This window comes from Cyclopterus lumpus, chromosome 12 (genome assembly GCF_009769545.1).
Source record: "Cyclopterus lumpus isolate fCycLum1 chromosome 12, fCycLum1.pri, whole genome shotgun sequence".
Lineage (NCBI taxonomy): Eukaryota > Metazoa > Chordata > Actinopteri > Perciformes > Cyclopteridae > Cyclopterus > Cyclopterus lumpus.
In genome coordinates this window covers 7,020,504-7,038,424 of record NC_046977.1, presented here as the reverse complement: position 1 = coordinate 7,038,424, position 17,921 = coordinate 7,020,504, and the positions used below count along the sequence as shown (strand labels likewise).

The 17,921-nt window shown below is 40.6% G+C and overlaps 1 protein-coding gene across 11 annotated transcripts in view; it reads left to right on the top strand.

Moving 5' to 3' along the window:
* The window catches only part of nedd4l (NEDD4 like E3 ubiquitin protein ligase), a 40,541-nt gene extending 23,549 nt beyond the window's left edge, over positions 1–16,992 (top strand). For 4 of the 11 annotated variants that reach the window (XM_034547400.1, XM_034547399.1, XM_034547395.1 and 1 more), the window contains 19 exons: positions 1,085–1,144; positions 2,662–2,799; positions 3,817–3,996; positions 6,239–6,436; positions 7,106–7,183; positions 8,785–8,839; positions 9,233–9,291; positions 9,680–9,745; positions 10,556–10,785; positions 11,792–11,913; positions 12,057–12,127; positions 12,393–12,488; positions 12,618–12,691; positions 12,817–12,877; positions 13,057–13,116; positions 13,250–13,357; positions 13,940–14,036; positions 14,429–14,501; positions 15,095–16,992. In XM_034547400.1, the coding sequence (XP_034403291.1) occupies positions 1,085–1,144; positions 2,662–2,799; positions 3,817–3,996; positions 6,239–6,436; positions 7,106–7,183; positions 8,785–8,839; positions 9,233–9,291; positions 9,680–9,745; positions 10,556–10,785; positions 11,792–11,913; positions 12,057–12,127; positions 12,393–12,488; positions 12,618–12,691; positions 12,817–12,877; positions 13,057–13,116; positions 13,250–13,357; positions 13,940–14,036; positions 14,429–14,501; positions 15,095–15,197 (1,929 nt within the window). In that variant the 3' untranslated portion in view covers positions 15,198–16,992. Of the gene's footprint in view, positions 1–1,084; positions 1,145–2,661; positions 2,800–3,816; positions 3,997–6,238; positions 6,437–7,105; positions 7,184–8,784; positions 8,840–9,232; positions 9,292–9,679; positions 9,746–10,555; positions 10,786–11,791; positions 11,914–12,056; positions 12,128–12,392; positions 12,518–12,617; positions 12,692–12,816; positions 12,878–13,056; positions 13,117–13,249; positions 13,358–13,939; positions 14,037–14,428; positions 14,502–15,094 lie in introns of those variants that run through there. The other 7 variants (XM_034547401.1, XM_034547393.1, XM_034547402.1 and 4 more) reach the window with 5 other exon arrangements.
* The last annotated feature ends 929 nt before the right edge of the window (positions 16,993–17,921 follow it).

Below are 17,921 nucleotides of genomic sequence, written 5' to 3'. Positions count from 1 at the left end.
CATAATGATGCATGTGGGATTGACTGCAGATAAACTATATTAGTTTATGTTCATATTAATGAAGGAACTTGTCACTCAATGCAACTCACTGATGTGTGTTTAATAGTCGAGGAACAATCAACTGTACGTCAGGCTTTTGCTGCACAGACTCTTTTCGTAGAATCAATTAAGTGGTTTTGGTCTTCGGTTTTATTGACAATAATAAAAATATACACACTTAACCTTGTAATTGCAGGTTGTGTGTTGACTTTAAATGTCAAAACGGCTTATATACAGATGAGGGTATGTATGTATGCTTTTATTTTATTGTTTTGACATTAGAAATATTATAATAAATATATCATTTACTGTTATAGTGTTAGTAATGATGGAACTGTAAATGCAAATCAGGTTACCAAGTCTTCCAGGTCATGTAGCATAGAATAAGCAAAACAATATTGGATTGATTAGATGAAAACATTTTTTTTTTCTTTCCTGCATTTGATAATCGTCTTGCATTTCATGTCTGAGATTCAAACTTTCTGAACTTTCTTTGAACTTCAGCACAGTAATTCACTTTTACCGCTCTCAGATTTTCAGGGACGCGTGACTCTGCTTTCTCTGACTGGTGTTTCTGTAGCTTAAACATCATTTTCCACTTGGGTTGAGATTAAAGATGCTGCACTCGCCGGGGGTTACATGTATTGTTCAGGGGAAATAATCAATGTGTTTTTCTTTTGTCTGTTCTAATATCAAAGTTCATTTGACTTTGCTCAAAAGTTCCTGGAAGGACACTGCTAAACATTCCCTTAACCCACATTTTGTGTAATCACGTCAACCAATCAAAACTTGCAGTTCCTTCCGAATAAATTGTGCTCCTTCCTGCTACTGTCAACCTCACATGCTCCAGTGGATGACTCTCCTTCCCTTCTGTCACTTCTTACCTCCTTTGAGTATCAATTCACCCCCTTTTGTGCGTTCAGTTTTTCCTCACTTGACCTTCACCACTGTCCCACACACACATTGCCCCATTAATTCCACCCTGGCATTTAAAACATAACATCATGTGAACTAAAGACCATCTTCCCCTGTTGTCTACCACCAGCAGGGTTCCCAGACCAGAAGAACAAGAGCTCAAACAGTCTCAGGTGGTGAGGAGTCTATGGTAATATCTGCGTTAATAAACAGTTTAAACCCTATCAGTCGTCCAACTCGTAGTTCCCATACACCACATAGGGTGGGCTGTGTGTATCCCCTGGCTAGTTCTGCGAAGCACTTTAATACAATCTTGCACTTGGGCAGAAGGTCAGATAAAGACGTTCAGTAATATGTTATCCAAAAAGGCAGCACACACACACACACACTTTCTTTTCTCCGCCAAGTTTCATGAAATCAGGCCAATAGTTTTTTCATTATCCTGGTGACAAACAAACAAACAAACCAGCGGAAAACACAACCTCATTGGTGGAGATAATGATACCGCAAAAACATTCACTTTTTTTGTGAGTACATTCATGAAAATGTTCACCCTGGCTGGCAGGAAACGATCGGCTGATGAAGCCATCGACAGCCAAATGAATCTTTATATTTAGTTCTGTTACTGGTGATGTTATATGACATGCTGAAAATGCTTATTTAGATCAGCAATTGTCCCCGAGTTGCTGTATACTATGTGGTTTAGAGTGGAACGTGTGTGTGTGTGTGTGTGTGTGTTGTCTCCTGGTGTGGCAACCTGGTAGTCACTATTAAGGAATGTCACTGACCAGCCGTTGATAACGAGCCATAAAGCGGCATTATAAAATGTATCTGATGGTTTTGTCTGGATCAAAGTTTTATTTGGCCCCAATCAGAGTCTTTTAATATTGAGTGCCTGCCAATACAGAGTCTGATCTGATACATGTGTTCACTTAAATGTTGATCAAATATGTATCTGAGACATCGCGATAACTGCTGTCGACTACTTAATGTGACACCTTATTTTTCAGGAGCTGCGTCGCGAATACTGGAGGTCTTGTTCAAAACTAATATTAATATTAATATAAGAGAGTCAACAAGAGAGAAGTATCACTCTGTTGATTTTTGTTTGAATTACAGAAACACAGATCCTCAGTGACTCAGCTCGGTGTCACTCAAGTTCAAACTAGCAGGCTGAGGTGGAACGGTCGAGTACACTAAAGAAATAGGGACATTTTGATCACCCATTAAAATATACACGGTTCAGTTTAGGGCATCTCTGGTGTCCAATGTTCAGTGGTGCTATCTTTGAGCAGGCATATCTAAATACCGGCAGCGTTAATGATGTGATCGTTTGGTATTTCAGTAATCTTAATGCTACAGATGGTTAATAGTTCACTCAGTAAAGTAGTAATGACTCACTACTTTCCCCCATGTGGTGTTTAGTTTAGTAAGACTCTGTATTTCATTGTTAGTAGGTGATGGTTCACATCAAACGCACTAACTTTTCGTTTAAGTTTAAACATTGTGTTTTGTCACACGATCCTGACATGTTTCTGTCACTCTGCTGCGCGGCTGGAATGGGAAAACATTTTCAAGAAAGACCTGCCTATAGGAGAAAGGAAAAAAAAAAAGATTTTAATATTTTTTTCCCTCCACACGTCCTTGAGCATACCAGCATGTACTGATTAGTTGTCTTTGCTTTGCTCTTTTTCTACACTTGGCCAGTCTCCCTCGGCGACTGCTTACGCCTTGACCACCCCTGGCCTGCCCCCTGGATGGGAGGAGAGGAAGGACGGCAAGGGACGAACTTATTACGTCAACCATAACAGCCGCACCACTACGTGGACTAGGCCAATTGTGCAGGTACAGCAGGTCTGAAGGCTGAGCTGGACTCTATGCATGGGACTGGACCTTTACCAAGGCCACCTGTGTGTCGGACCTCTTTCTCTACTCTCCCCCCCCCCCCCCACCCCTGTGTTTCTTCTCCATGTAGCCATAAAGATTGACCGAAAGAGACGCGGCTTTGCAACCTCAAAGTCTCCTTTTTCTGTCTTTCTCTCTGCCCGGTTTCCTTCTCTGTCCAACTGTATTGAATGTCTTCCTCCTCCTTGTCTAGCATTGTGTGTGATACTCTGGATGAAGTGCAGCTCTGTATTAGTTTTGCCTTTCCAAACCCTGGCATGGAACTGCAACCACACTTTTCCCTCCTTTCTCCCCATTTCTGCCCTGTTTTTCCACTTGTCTTCCCTCCTGTCTTTCTGTCTGCAAATGTGGCAGCTCCACATAGTCTGAGTTCAGGGAGAGACTGCTTCACGGGACTGGATGTGCGCTCCATGCCTCTCTTTATTTCTGCTTTTATCAGAACACCAGCGTTATATTACACGTGTTCATCTGTTGTCTCATCACATGGTCTTCTCATTCTCTGACACTCATCAGTTTTTGTTATGAGTGGGAGAGGACACTACCAAATGATTTACGTATCATAGCATTGCTTTGTTTTTGGTACATAGTTGTGGCTCATTTTAAATGTATGTAATTGCCACTTTGGGGTTAGGGCTGTAAGTAACACTAACTTTTATTCTTCCAGTACATTATGTTACTGATCCCAGGCCTTTGTCCCTGTTTTCCATTCGGATGCATAATCTTAATCATTATATTTTTTTAAGTGGACATAATGCATTGTGTTCTTGGGCCTCTGTGGCCCATGCTTTTTGATATTTTAGGAACTAATTCTCCTATGTGAAAAGCAGACCTTTCCGGTGCACGCAAGCATCTTCTGACAGCATGGATTACGAGAACAAGTTTTTGCAATTTTGCAAACGGCGTCGTGTACCTTAATCCTACCCCACTTAACCTCAAAAGTGTTATTCTCACTGACAGCTGACTGAAGACGGAGCCAGCACCTCAGCAGCAGCAGCATCAGGCGGAGCCTCGGCCCTGGCACCCCCATCCACCCCCTCCTCCTCTTCCAATGCCTCCAACAACCACCTCCATGAGCCCCTAATCCGACGACCTCGTAGCCTCAGCTCCCCTACTGTCACCCTTTCCACCCCCTTGGAGGTGAGAATGAGTCACCTGTACCATCCCGCTCCCCCGTATAATTTTCCTCTTCTCACACCCCAAGGACTTATTTCCATCTTGTCTTTCCTCCAATCTTAACCCTTCCACACTTCGTGGTCATGCAATCCTTCTTTTCCATTCCTTTTGAAGATGACCACATCCTCATCCTCCCCCACCCTTCTTCAATATTACACCATTCTTTTTGTCATCTCTCCTTATTTTAGGTGGATTCTGTTTTGATGCTGCTTTTCTCTCTTTTAATCCCCTAACACTCCTATGGGAATATTAATCTCTTCATCTAATTTCTTCATACTGCTCTTTTTTTCTTTTTCTTCTTCATCTTCAATGGATTACGAGCCGATGACAGAGTGCTAAAACAGCTCTGTTAAACAATGATTAGTCACAAGAAATGCTCAGAGCTTTTCTCCAGCTTTGTCTTTCATGAGGATGAGTTTTTATGAACAATATGCTCTCTTGACCCACTCGGCATTTCATTCTGCAGCACCGTGTGTTTCAAAGCAGTAACCGTAATCCAGGATGATAGATTCACTTACTGCTGGATGAATGCATAATTTGAATTGTTTGGCTCAGCCACGAGTCGTGGGCGGATTAAACATTGGCATTGTTTGTAAAAGAGTGGAACATTGTTAACTTACCCTAAATGTTCACTGATCTTAAATAATCTATCTGGGAATGACCAGTAATGGATTCAAAGATAATTTATTGTCAATAAGCAACACATGGTTGCACAACAAAATGCAGTTTATTTGCTTCCCAAGGGGAAAAAAAAGCCGAAACAAAAACCACAGTGCATTTAAAAAAATGTAAACAGCTGCAATAAAACAATTTCCCCCGGCACACTGGGAAACATTGTCCTTCATCTTTGACCATGTTTGAACACCAGCCCTCATTTACGTAAACACAGAGTCCTGCAAACCGCCCACTAAGTGCAGCTTGTTATGTTGTCGTGTCCTGGCTGAGTTTCCGACTTATTGGTCTCTGGGTTTAATAATCAGACGGCATGGGTGGTTAATGTGTTAGCCAGATGACTCTACAGGTAATAACTGTCGAGCAACTTTTTGTTTTGGCTTGAGCGGACCATCTTTTTTAGGCGGTGACGTTGTATAAATAAATAATAATGGTCCTAAAACTCTCATTTTTAGTTGGCTTTGGTTAGATGTATCAGATTTCATGCTCTCATCATAACTGATTTGGTGTATGTTTCTGTTGGGAATGTTTTATTGTCGAAAATGCAATTGCAGCTTATGTTTAGAAAACTTGTGAAACTTTTGGTTTAATTACTTATTACACATTTATCCACTATGCTAATTTAGTTTAAACTTTTAAAGTAGCTATAAATACACCACACAAACGGACAGTCTGACTCCTGCATTTAATGGTTTGACTCTGCGCTACTATCAAGGGAACAGACCTGAAGAAGGTTTAATTAAGCTGTATATCTGTGCACAGCTGTGCTTTAACGAGGCATCGCAGAGGTAAAAGGAAGTGAAACGTCAATGTAGAAAGTTGTAATTGCAACTTCCAGGAGGTGGGAGGTCTGCGGATTAATTAACACGGCCGTTTCTTTGGTTAAAAAAAATCAGATCAGTTGACGATAATTACTGTTAAAAGAATAATGGGATGTGTCAACACTCATTAGCCTGAGCAACTTTAGTTGGTTTAAAGTTGCTTCAGTAGTTTGTAGGTTTCATGTGACCAAAGTCTCTTTCTTTTACCAGAAGTAGATTCATAAAGAGTTTTGGTAGTTTAACAGTAAATGATCAGCAGTTTTTCAGTGCTTTTATTTTCCAGGTAACCTAATGGTGTGGAAATCTACAACAATGTTGTCATTGTAACACGAAGCCTCAGAAGCAATGTCCTGGGAATCTCAGAAAAAAGCTGAGCTCTGTAGAATAGTGATTTGACATCTAGACTGACGACTTGACAGGCCGATACGCAGCCTGGGTGCTGATTTGCTCCAAACCTCTTTACATCCCAAATAACAAAAATAACCCGGACTTTCTCCGATATATGATAATGTGGTGACGATGGTTATTGTTTTTCTTTTTTTTAACAGAACTGGTTTCCATCCCTGTTGTTGTCCGTTGTTTTTCAAAGGATCAGTGATGTTTTGTTTCATGCTGTCAGTCATCAACTCTGTTCCAACTTTAGTGCTTCCCTCTTCAGTCCCAACGGATGTGATAAAATGACGCTTTATTTATATTTCCATTGCGGTTTCCAGGGAGCCAACAACGTCCAGGTGCGGAGGGCTGTGAAGGACACGTTATCCAACCCGCAGTCCCCCCAGCCGTCGCCCTACAGCTCCCCCAAGACGACACCTAAGGCACAGCAGAGCTTCCTGCCCCCGGGCTGGGAGATGAGGATAGCCCCCAATGGACGGCCTTTCTTCATCGACCACAACAGCAAAGTCACCACCTGGGTGAGCCAAAACGCTGTGGTAACAGGCTGGAGTCGAATTAGGCTTGAACATATTTATTAAAATATGTTTTTTAATATGACTGAAGGATAAAGCATTATTTTACGGGGCTGTAATTTCCTACCACGTTTCCAGGGAATGGACCATGTTTGGCGATTTTAATTATAGCGAAAGAGACAATTTCCAGTGAACTGTGCAGCATATATGAAGATTCCAATATCACATTAATAATAAATTAGTATTTACATGGGTTTGATAGCATTCCACACATCTGTGTGGAAACGCCACTAAACTAAACAAAAAACCTTCTTCCACCGTTGTTTCTATTTTCCTTACAATTAGTACCAATTTACATAGTTCTTTCCATTAAAACCTGTTGTGACCCTAAAGGAACGTGTACAAAACACACAAGGCTATGAAAGTTGTATTTTATTATGAGAGTTTGCATGTTCTTATGAACATTATTTGACAGCTCTAGTTATCAAATAGACAGAAAACATCTTATAAATCTAGGGCAGTGGTTAGTGTATATCTTCCAAGACCTTGCAGTGACATCTAGTGGTGGGAAAGACAACTTGACATTTACTTCAGTCCTTAAATCGTTTCTCCTTCACCCTGTTTCGGGATAACTAATTTGCTCTTCCTTCCTCTCATCTCTCATCGGACACCCAGGAGGATCCCAGGTTGAAATACCCGGTCCATTTGAGGAATAAGAACTCAATTGAGCCCGGGGAACTTGGTCCTCTTCCTGTAAGTATACACTCACAATTATGCCAACTTGCATATTTTAACCTCTGGACCACAACATCCTCACACTCACTCACTCATTAACTCATCGTTACCGATATACATACTTATTATGTGTTTTTTAGATTACTGTAACTGTGTAACTAGTTCCCTGAGATAGCTTTGAATGAGGAAAAGGTATTTATTCAACCTGTTGCAACATCAGTGACTTTTCATGTTTTTGTTGTGGTTTTTGTCTAAAGGTCGTCATTTTTATTTTTATTTTTTTTAAAAGAAGAAAGAAAGCTTAACTCAATGCTCCATGTTTAACTCTGAGCTATGTGAATGACGTGGCTTTTGCAGAAAAGGATAAGACATGATCTTGTGATCAGAATATAGCAGACATTTCCCTTTTTAGTCCTGTTAGAAATGAGGGTGTCACTGAGAGAGGATGAGACAGCGGAGTCTGGGGGCTGAGTGAGAATCCGTAATTGCGAAGGGAGAGACTGCTACCTGCGATACACTCCCAACTAGTCAGCCTGACGTTACCTTAGGTAGATGTTGAATAATCAAAGCTTCGTAGGTGTGTACATCTCACAGGCTTGTGTGATGTGTGCATGTGTGTGTGTTCTCTCTCCTTCTTTCTCTTTCTCTTTTCTCTCCGTTCTGGTGGATCTAATGTATGCTACTTCTTCTACACCTGGCCATGTCTGTTTGGCAGAACCTACCAGAGGAGGTTGGTTGGTGCCTCCCTCCCTCTGCCTGCCTGCCTACCTGTCTGGTCCGGTCCAGTCTGGTCAAATGCCTGCAAGACAGCCTTGTGCTTTTTTTTCTTCTTTCTTTCTTTTGTTCTACTTTTCTCTCTCGCTCTATCTTTTCTCTTTCTCTCTCATGACCGGCATGGATGGACTGTCCCTCTCCCTTCCTTTTCATCAGCATTTTTACACCCCGCCCCTCCTCCTCCCCCTGCACCTGTATCAGTGTCTGAGGCACAGATAGACGAGTCGGGAAAGTGGATCGAGGCCCCGCCACATTTGTTAGAGAGGGAAGGAGAATGAACAAGAAGTACTGAAGGAGGAGAACCGGGTTGCATAAAGGGGTAGAGGGAGGGAGAGAACCAAAAGGAGCTACACATGTATGTTAGAGGAAGTAACTGTCTGTGTGCTGCATGTGTTTTCAGCTTTTCAATCTGGTCTCTCCACCAGCATACGTAGAGACTCACACACACTGTAGGTTCACCTTGTTTGACACACGTTGTCAGACTCGCTCCCTTTCCCCACCCCTTTACTCTCAATCTACCGAGTGGTCACCGTGTCAGTGGTGGTGTACTGGTTTGATTTAGTGGTGGTGATTCACATTTTTTTATGTTGTGGTCCTATCCCCGTCTCTGGCCTTGACTCAAATTGGCGAGAGAAATCCTTTCCGTTCCTTTTGTGTGATTGAACTTGCAGTCGGTGTTTGATGGTCAGTCAAGTTCAATCAAACATGCATTTAAAAAAAAAAAAAGGAAACACACACAGTCTATGTATTTGAATTACTATCTGAGCATGGCCTGTTTTGATAGTGCAGTCTCATGGTGACTGTGTGCCTGTTCTCACTTTTTTTCTTTCTTCCCCTCTTTTTAGCCTGGATGGGAAGAAAGAGTTCACTCAGACGGACGCACCTTCTACATTGACCACAGTAAGACGACTCCATCTTTCCACTTTCTGTCCACACCTGTATGCTCTGTGTCGGTCTTTCTCTTGAGTAACCGGTTTTATAGTGTGTAGTGGTCGCAGTGCACAAGCAGATTTCTTTGGTGTAAGCATCTTCATGTTGTTTAAGAGTTATTGTATGGTGGCTTGATGGAGAGCAACAGTGTCTTTTAACTGAAAGATGACTGGTCATAAGAGTTGCTGGCAACTAACAATAATGTTCATTACTGCTTAATCTGTTGATTTAATTCATGGATTAATTGTTTAGTGTTTGTCAAAAATTGTGAAAAGTATTAATTTGACAGGGAAAAACAGCAAAGACTCACATTTGAAAAGCTGTTGAATGAATGAAATAATTAATCAATTATTTTTTATCCAGATACAAAGAACACGCAGTGGGAGGATCCTCGTCTGCAGAGTCCCGCTATCACAGGACCTGTGAGTAGCCCCCCCCACACACACACACGCACACGCACACGCACACGCACACGCACACACACACCTCAGGGAATCTGTTCCACTTTAACATTGTAGTTCTATCTATCGCACTCTGTCATCAGCCTCGGCGTCATTGTACAATGAAGATAAATCACCGTGGCGCCGCAGTTGTCACCGAACACGCCGACACCTCCGTGTCACTCTGTGGGATGACTCCAGATATCGTTATGTTTCCTCGTGTTGCCAACTCCCCTCACTGCATTTCATTTTTTTTGGGGTGTTTTAACAGAAAATAGGAGCCCATTTAGTTTGACTGTTTTACATACACATCACAAGCCAAATGGTCATCAAGGGTATTGATCAGTTCTGTTGCTGTTTGTCTGTGCAGGCCGTTCCCTACTCCAGAGAGTTCAAGCAGAAATACGACTACTTTAGGAAGAAGTTGAAGAAGCCGGTAAGAAGCGATTAAAATAAAATGGGTTTCTGGGTTCGTGCGGGGGTAATTTCTCACAACAAAGCTAAAACCTTCTGACTTTATTTTGAGTGTGCTTGATTACATACTTCAACTTTCGTCACACTGTTGTGACACTGTGTGACTGAGTTTGACATATTTACCGCATGCTGAATATTCATTGTAATCATTTCACACTTCTCCGTGATTAACACTTGGTAGGTGGAGTGCATCAATATATATATATATATATATATATATATATATATATATATATATATATATATATATATATATATAATTTAAATCTTTGGTAAATTGTACTGATTTTAGAGTAGAGATTAATGTGCGCTGACTTTAGCTTTGACACAGCGTTGGATGTTTAAGGTCAGAAAGCAGGATTAAAATACTGAGTTTAATATGCACACTGACGTTTTCAAAGAGGAAACTGATGTCTTATTTTTTAGATGTAATAATTACTTCAATAGGTGTCCAGAAAATAATCAACCCCCTGGACTTTTTTGGCATTTTGCACTGTTGGCAAAGGAATTCATCAATCTGTATTTTACATTTATCTTCATTCAAGGACTCATGTGGAAAATGTAAAAGATATTTAACAATATTGTATTATATATTATATAAGTAGTCAGTGGTCTAAAGGATCACTAATTACACGTCCTCATTGCTTAAATTAGTTTACTGTCTTTGTATAAATGTCACACTAATCTAATCTCCCCCCCCTAGCCCCCCCAATAAAAACAATATAGTTTGTATTTGCTTTGAAGTTAAAGAGTTCTTTGTGAACTATTTCAGGCGGACATCCCCAACCGCTTTGAGATGAAGTTACACAGGAACAACATCTTTGAGGAGTCGTACCGTCGGATCATGTCCCTGAAGAGGCCGGATGTTCTGAAGGCACGGCTGTGGATCGAGTTTGAGTCAGAGAAAGGACTGGACTACGGCGGCGTGGCCAGAGAGTGGTTCTTCCTCTTATCCAAGGAGATGTTCAACCCTTACTACGGCCTGTTCGAATACTCGGCGACGTAAGTCTCAGCTTGTTTGTGTGTGCTTGCTTTAGATGACTAACTGAGGAGAGAGGTGGAGACAGGATGGCCTTGAAAAAAACCCATTCTCCACTCATATTTTATTTGCTTTTTCCACAATGTGGACTAAGGGGCGGAGCTGTCGTATTGTTGCCCTCATGAGACTTGTGAAAGTTTCCTTTAACTCTGATTAACTTTTCCTCTCATTCAAAAAGCCATCCTGGAACACATTTTTCCCACATACAGCGATATTAAGATAACACGAGTGACGTGCGCTTTGTTCCATTTCTTGGCACCGTCATCTACAGATGATCTCGCTGTTGCTTGTCTCTTATTTTTTTTGCCCTGTAGAGCAAAGGTGACTAAAGGTAAATATTACAAAATTAAGCTGTTAAAAAATGAAATGACATTTAAAAAATGAACCCTTCCGTTTTAATTAAGTTTGCTTGATTAAAAATTCATCACAGTACTTTTTTTAATATTTAGTTTTAACATCAGAGCGCAGCTGCAATTTTATTGTGTTTACTCCCGTGTGCATATAAACACACTCTTGTTCTTAACCGTGCTTCTGAGGTCACACAACAGATTTAGCAAAATTCAAGTCATATTTGAATGATGTTTTGATGATACATTGATGATGTACGATGCTCCAAAACAGCGTCTGTGTGAATCGTGCAGGGATTTTATTGCCATGGTAAGGAGGGCAAAGTAAGACATGTTTTACATAATCTGCTATAAAAACAAACTTAAGATTTCCCCCTCCCAAACGGTAACGGATCAACAATATAGAAGAACAGACTTTACAGGAGGATCAGCAGAGTCCATGTGATTCCGAGTGTCTAGTGAGCCGGCATTAAGCTCGACGGATACCATGAAATACAAAATGTATGGAGCAGAAATAAATCACAGCCACACTGACTGCTCCGAGCTTTACGAAATATCCTGGAAATTAAAATGTGTTTTTTAGGCGTCACCTTTCTAACCTGGAATTTCTTCCTCTGCGCAGAGACAACTACACTCTCCAAATCAATCCTAACTCCGGCCTGTGCAACGAGGACCACCTCTCCTATTTCAAGTTCATCGGGCGTGTGGCAGGAATGGCTGTGTTTCATGGCAAACTTCTGGATGGTAAGCTGTTTGACGTCGTATCCTGTCTTCAATATTAGAAATGTATTGAATACATCTTTTGTATTGATTTTTAATATGCTTTTTTGTCGTCTTTTTAAAACACACATAAAGTTACAGCACGGTGTTGTTTTCTGCTCTCGTAGGTTTTTTCATCCGACCCTTCTACAAGATGATGCTGGGAAAACAGATCTCCCTTAAAGACATGGAGTCTGTGGTAAGATCTCCTTGCTGAAAGATTATTAACCGATTACTTGAAAAAGCTGCCATTGTGGGCTACTACATTTTACTTTGTAAAATAGATTATGCTTTTAATTTGCTTTTAATTGTAATATTAGCAATCAGGATTGATTGTTTGATTAAAAAAAGCATTTTTCATTAAAGCAATTTTGGCAAAGCCAAGAATTAATGTGTGCTGTCTCACAAATAGAAGCCCACTGAAGGACTTAATATTCTCTGTGTAATTTGTATCTGCCCTGCAGGACAGTGAATACTACAACTCTCTGAAGTGGATCCTGGAGAATGATCCCACTGAGCTGGACCTCAGGTTCTGTATCGACGAGGACAACTTTGGACAGGTTCGCACGCTCAAAATCACTGACTTTGAGTCCGTTAAAAATCCCCATTTTTAAATGCAGTAAAGTAATCTATTTTGGCTTCTGGACTGGACGAGCCTTATTTCATCCTGCTTGTCTTGTGTTTCTCAGACGTACCAGGTTGACCTGAAGCCCAGCGGCTCAGACATGGTGGTCACCAACGAGAACAAAAAGGAGTACATTGAGTAAGAACATGACAAATCATTTTCTTCTTCCAGCTTTTAGCAATTGTACAATATATATATATATATATATATATATATACACACACAATATAGCTATATTATGTCAATGATCTTCCCTCTGACAGCCTGGTCATCCAGTGGAGGTTTGTCAATCGAGTCCAGAAGCAGATGAACGCCTTCTTGGAGGTATTTATGTGCAATAATAAAGTCACCACATGGGGGCAGTGTGACCTCAGGCATTGGCCCTCTGTATCTAAACCTATACTTTTTCTTTGAATATCTTTGCTTTCAAAACTTGATAAAATTGCTATTATAGTTTGAGGTTATGTTGCTTGAATTAAACTTCTATTTTGTTTAATTTCCAGGGCTTCACTGAGCTCATTCTCATAGACCTGATTAAGATCTTTGATGAAAATGAACTGGAGGTATAGTATGGATTTATTATTGAATCAGTATTTTCTTCCGCTTATCACATCTTTGTACATGATGACAACTTTTTAAATCAACGGAAGGTGGCAATGTGTGTTAATACTTTCTTTCTCCCGTGTCCCTGTGTAGCTGCTCATGTGTGGTCTCGGCGACGTCGACGTCAACGACTGGAGGCAACACACGGTTTACAAGAACGGCTACTGTCCCAACCATCCTGTGATCCAGTGGTTCTGGAAGGTACGCCTGTGATGCACCCATACACAGACGTGTCGTATTAACCTACCATCTAAACGTTGCCACATATTAGTTATGGAATCTGGATATTTCATAATGAAAGTTGGTTGCCGTCATCCTTCCCTCTCGTTCAGCCTGTGACTGGTTTGCTGACCTCACTTTTCAAGATCAAAGTCTGTTTGGAAGAACAGGCTTGTTTGCACTGATGAAAGTAGTACCTGCCCTGGTTATCATCTGTCTTGACTTGAGCTTTATCACATGCAGCAAACACACACAGGCCATAACTTGTGTGTGTTTGCATGCTTATGCACACAGACAACAGTGTCATGTCATTTTGATTAAGTGAACTGGCTCAAACAGCTTCTGTTTGAATTTGGGCTGTTTTCTTTTTTGATTTTATGTTTCACACACACACACACACACACACACACACACACACACACGTACACACACGGGCACAACAACAGCTTTGCTCCTTTGAAGGATTTCATCATCTTTTTGTGTGCTGTAGTTGTAGAAATGAGAGTTTCATATCGTGATTTGATATTTGATAAATGTATTGATAAATGAACTATCTGTCGTCAGGTTGTCCTGTTGATGGATGCTGAAAAGAGGATCCGACTCCTCCAGTTTGTTACGGGAACGTCACGAGTGCCCATGAACGGCTTTGCCGAGCTCTATGGTACGTTACCTCACCAGATAACCCTGAAGTATCCTTTTTTCCTGCTTGTATAATAGTACCAGTTATTTAAAACCACGTATTATATCTTTAAACTGAAGGGCCTGATGTAAGTCAACAATTGCAGTTCCAGGAATTAAAGTACTCTCACTGTACACACACAGATAGATAAATGTCTATAAAACAGAAAAGGAATGACCAAGATATGAATGCTAAACTGTTCCAGATATGCATACCATTGTATACACTAGAACATAAGTTACATTAAATGATCTCCTTCCTCCTCTTTCACTGCATTTATTGAATTTACCTATATAAGTTCAATTTGTTGTCTGATAGAATCATTTCTATACTGTATCTCAACTGTGTGTCAATTATGTCTTTTTTTGTGCCAGGTTCTAATGGACCTCAGCTGTTCACAATAGAGCAGTGGGGAACACCAGAAAAGCTGCCAAGAGCTCACACATGGTATGTTACAACTGCACACACACACACACATGCGCACACACACGCACACACACACACAGGAAAAAAAAACACCCAAGTGACCAGCCATGCTGGCGGCTTTCAGGCTGCACTTAGGCATATCAGTGTGTTGCGCTTAATGCTAATGTCAGCGTGCTCACAGTGCCAACGCCAACGTGCTGGTGCTAGGATTAAAGTGCACCATCTTAGTTCAGTATGTCACCATTTGCCTTCAGCAATAAAAACTAAAATACAGCTGATGTCTGTGTTGAAGGTGTTCGGTCATGAACAAAGTATTGGATCAATTAGAAATGTATCGTGATCTATAGCGAGACACTGTTATAGGAGCAGTCAGGGGATCATGTAAGTCATTAAGAACTGTAATTTTTACCAAATGTTGTGCCAATAATTAAAGTAGTGGTTGAGAGATTTTAGTCTAGACCAAAGTGGGGCAATTGACCGACATTGCTGTCCATGAAGCTATGCAGCCAGCATGTTAGCAGCTTGTACTTCTGTTAGCAGCTTATTTTAGCATTTTGCAGCCTAGCCCCATGTTGATTTGTTTTTGTAATTTGTCAAACGTCTTGTCTCCCCAGTTTCAACCGCTTGGATCTGCCCACTTATGATTCATTTGAGGACCTGAGAGAGAAACTCCTCATGGCTGTGGAGAACGCGCAGGGCTTCGAGGGGGTCGACTAAGACGGCGGCGTCTGACTGCATCCATCCAACCAAGCAACATTAAAAACAAACAAAACAAAACAAAAAGCCACAGGGATATCAAACCAGCTGCTGTAGCAGTTCTGTGCAAGCATGTTGTACTGTAAAGCCTGACCGTGAGCCCATTCGACAGCACCGGTGGCTTGAGACCGTACAGCGATTTGTCGAGCCGATGCGCCTACGTCTTTAAATCTTTTCAGAGGTTAGGTCATTCCTTACAGGTGCTGGGGAAAGAACGGGAGAGTCGCACTGTTGAATACTGAAATCTATTATCCACAGGCATGAGCGATGAATGAGCTGGCCCCTGATCTGCCGTTTCTTTCCCTTCTACCCTCGTCCTGTGAAAATCTGCAGTGCTGGAAAACACTAATGCATTTCAATAGCTCCTTTATGTACACTATAGCACAGTATTCAAGCACCCTTCAATGGATGGGACTTAGCATGGCCTTAATCTGGCTCTTACATGCACTATTTCTCTAAGAAACTGCAATGGCACTATGATCACAACTCTCTTCAAATCCTTAGACCAACACCAGATTACCTTAGGAATGCTAGCCAATCACATTTCAGGAAATCGGCCACACCCCTCCATAGAGCCTTGTCTATATGTTGTTTGATCAGAAATCGCCGCTGCAGCCTTTTTGTAGAACAATGTTTTCTGTTTATTAGCCACTGGTTAGGATTCAAGAATGGGGGATGAAATAATCCCCAACCATGTTTTCTTTTTTTCTTTTTTTATCGTTTTTGTCATGAAAGAGATTTGTTTATTTGTTTTTTTTTAAATCATTGGTATAATTCTTGCAGGAAAATACTCAACGTATTTGTACTGATGAACAATGTTGTTTACTATTTTGACAATGCTATATGACATGATGTGTGAAGTGTAACTCGGGCTAGTCTGGGAATTAATTAATCCATATCATTTGTTACGGTGATAGCAAATGTGTTGAATAAAATGTTTTATATTGTAGTGCTATGAAAGCAGCATGAAACCGTATCTTGTGGTTGCTTTGACTACATCGTAGTAATTTGGACGTATAATCGGTCTCGAGGTCAAGGAGGGCGAACTAAAAACTTTGGGGTAATTCTCTGAGACGTGTGCGTCATGATTATATTAATATCCTCATGCCTGTTGCTGTTTATAATGCTGTAAATTGTTCTGGGAGGGGGGGGGGCACATTTTAAGTTCTTTCATTATATATAAATATATGTATGAATTTAACAAGTATTACTGATCAACAACACTAAAATGAAGCTGTGCGCGGGTGTTGGAGAGAAAAGCTGTGATTGCCACTGAATATAAAGCAGCACGTTTCTTACAAAGAAAAAAAAAAGTTATTTTCTTTTTTTTTTAATGTTTTTGTTTCCCTCTCCTTTTTCTAACACCATTGAACCTAAAGGGCACTTTATAGATCACTCTGAGGTCACGTCGCCTATTGTATGTCTTTTGTCATTAACTTGAATGTGATTCTTTGTTTCCATTCAGAGCACTTACCTGGTGCAATATTAATAGTCTGTAAATCTGGGATGCTGCTAAGGTAGATAAAGTTGACAGAAATGAAGCAGAGACTTCACACCCTTTTAGTCTCCTCTGTTTTTGCTCTTCTTTTGTCCCCTCTCTCTCCCCCTTTCCTCCCCACTCAAACTCACTCAGTAAATATTTGTCCTTTTTTTAATGAATGACAGGAAATATCACTTTTGTTAAAGATTCCACCACTCTCTGCAACTCTTTGTGGTTCATTTAACTTCCGTCAAATAAAAATGAAACTACTCTGTGTTTTTGTTTGAGTTAATATGACTGGACACACACACACACACACACACACTAATGAGGATAAGCGTTATTGAAAATGGATGGATGGATGGATGTATATATATACATATGTATATATACGTGTGTATATATATATATGTGTATATGTATGTATATATATATATATATATATATGTATAAATGTATTTGTGTGTACATATGTATGAACATACAGTATGTGCTTTACAATATTTTATATAACACATTTTACCATAACATTTTGAAAATTACCGGACTGACTTCTAGATTTATGTCACTTCATACTGTACTGACCTTTGTGCTTCACTTCTGAGTTCAAATGTACACAAATACCTGATCGGTCTTTCAGGCGTAGCAGTTGTTCAGCTAGAAATGTGAATAAGTTTTAAACCGGGTCAACATGTTCTTTTCACAGCAGATCAAAAAGTTCCGGAAGAAGTTGTACTCAAACATAGACGGGTGCTGCTGCTGAGGGAGATATACAATAATAATAAAATCACACGTCTTGAGAAATGAATGAAACTTAAACTCTCCCTGTCTCTCTATGCTTTTTTTTGCGGTGTGTGTCTCTCTGTGTGTGTGTGTGTGTGTGTGTGTGTGTGTGTGTGTGTGTGTGTACGTGTGCAGATGGTGTGGTGAAGGGACCCCAGTTCATTCACACAGGCAATCTAGGAGTTATCAGCTCCAAGGACAAGCAAATAAAAGCCACCCTGCCTGTGCGGGGACATTTTATCGAGCCCTGCTCTGGTCACAAACAAACCAGGAGCCAACTCTTCTTTAGATCCACCTCTGAAAACCTTTTTAGAAAATAATAGTTGCTAATAGTTGTTATGTTATGACAATAGAATGACTCGTAAAAAAAAAAAGCACAGACATTTCATTGGTTTCCTATAAAAGGCGAGACAGTTTTAAAG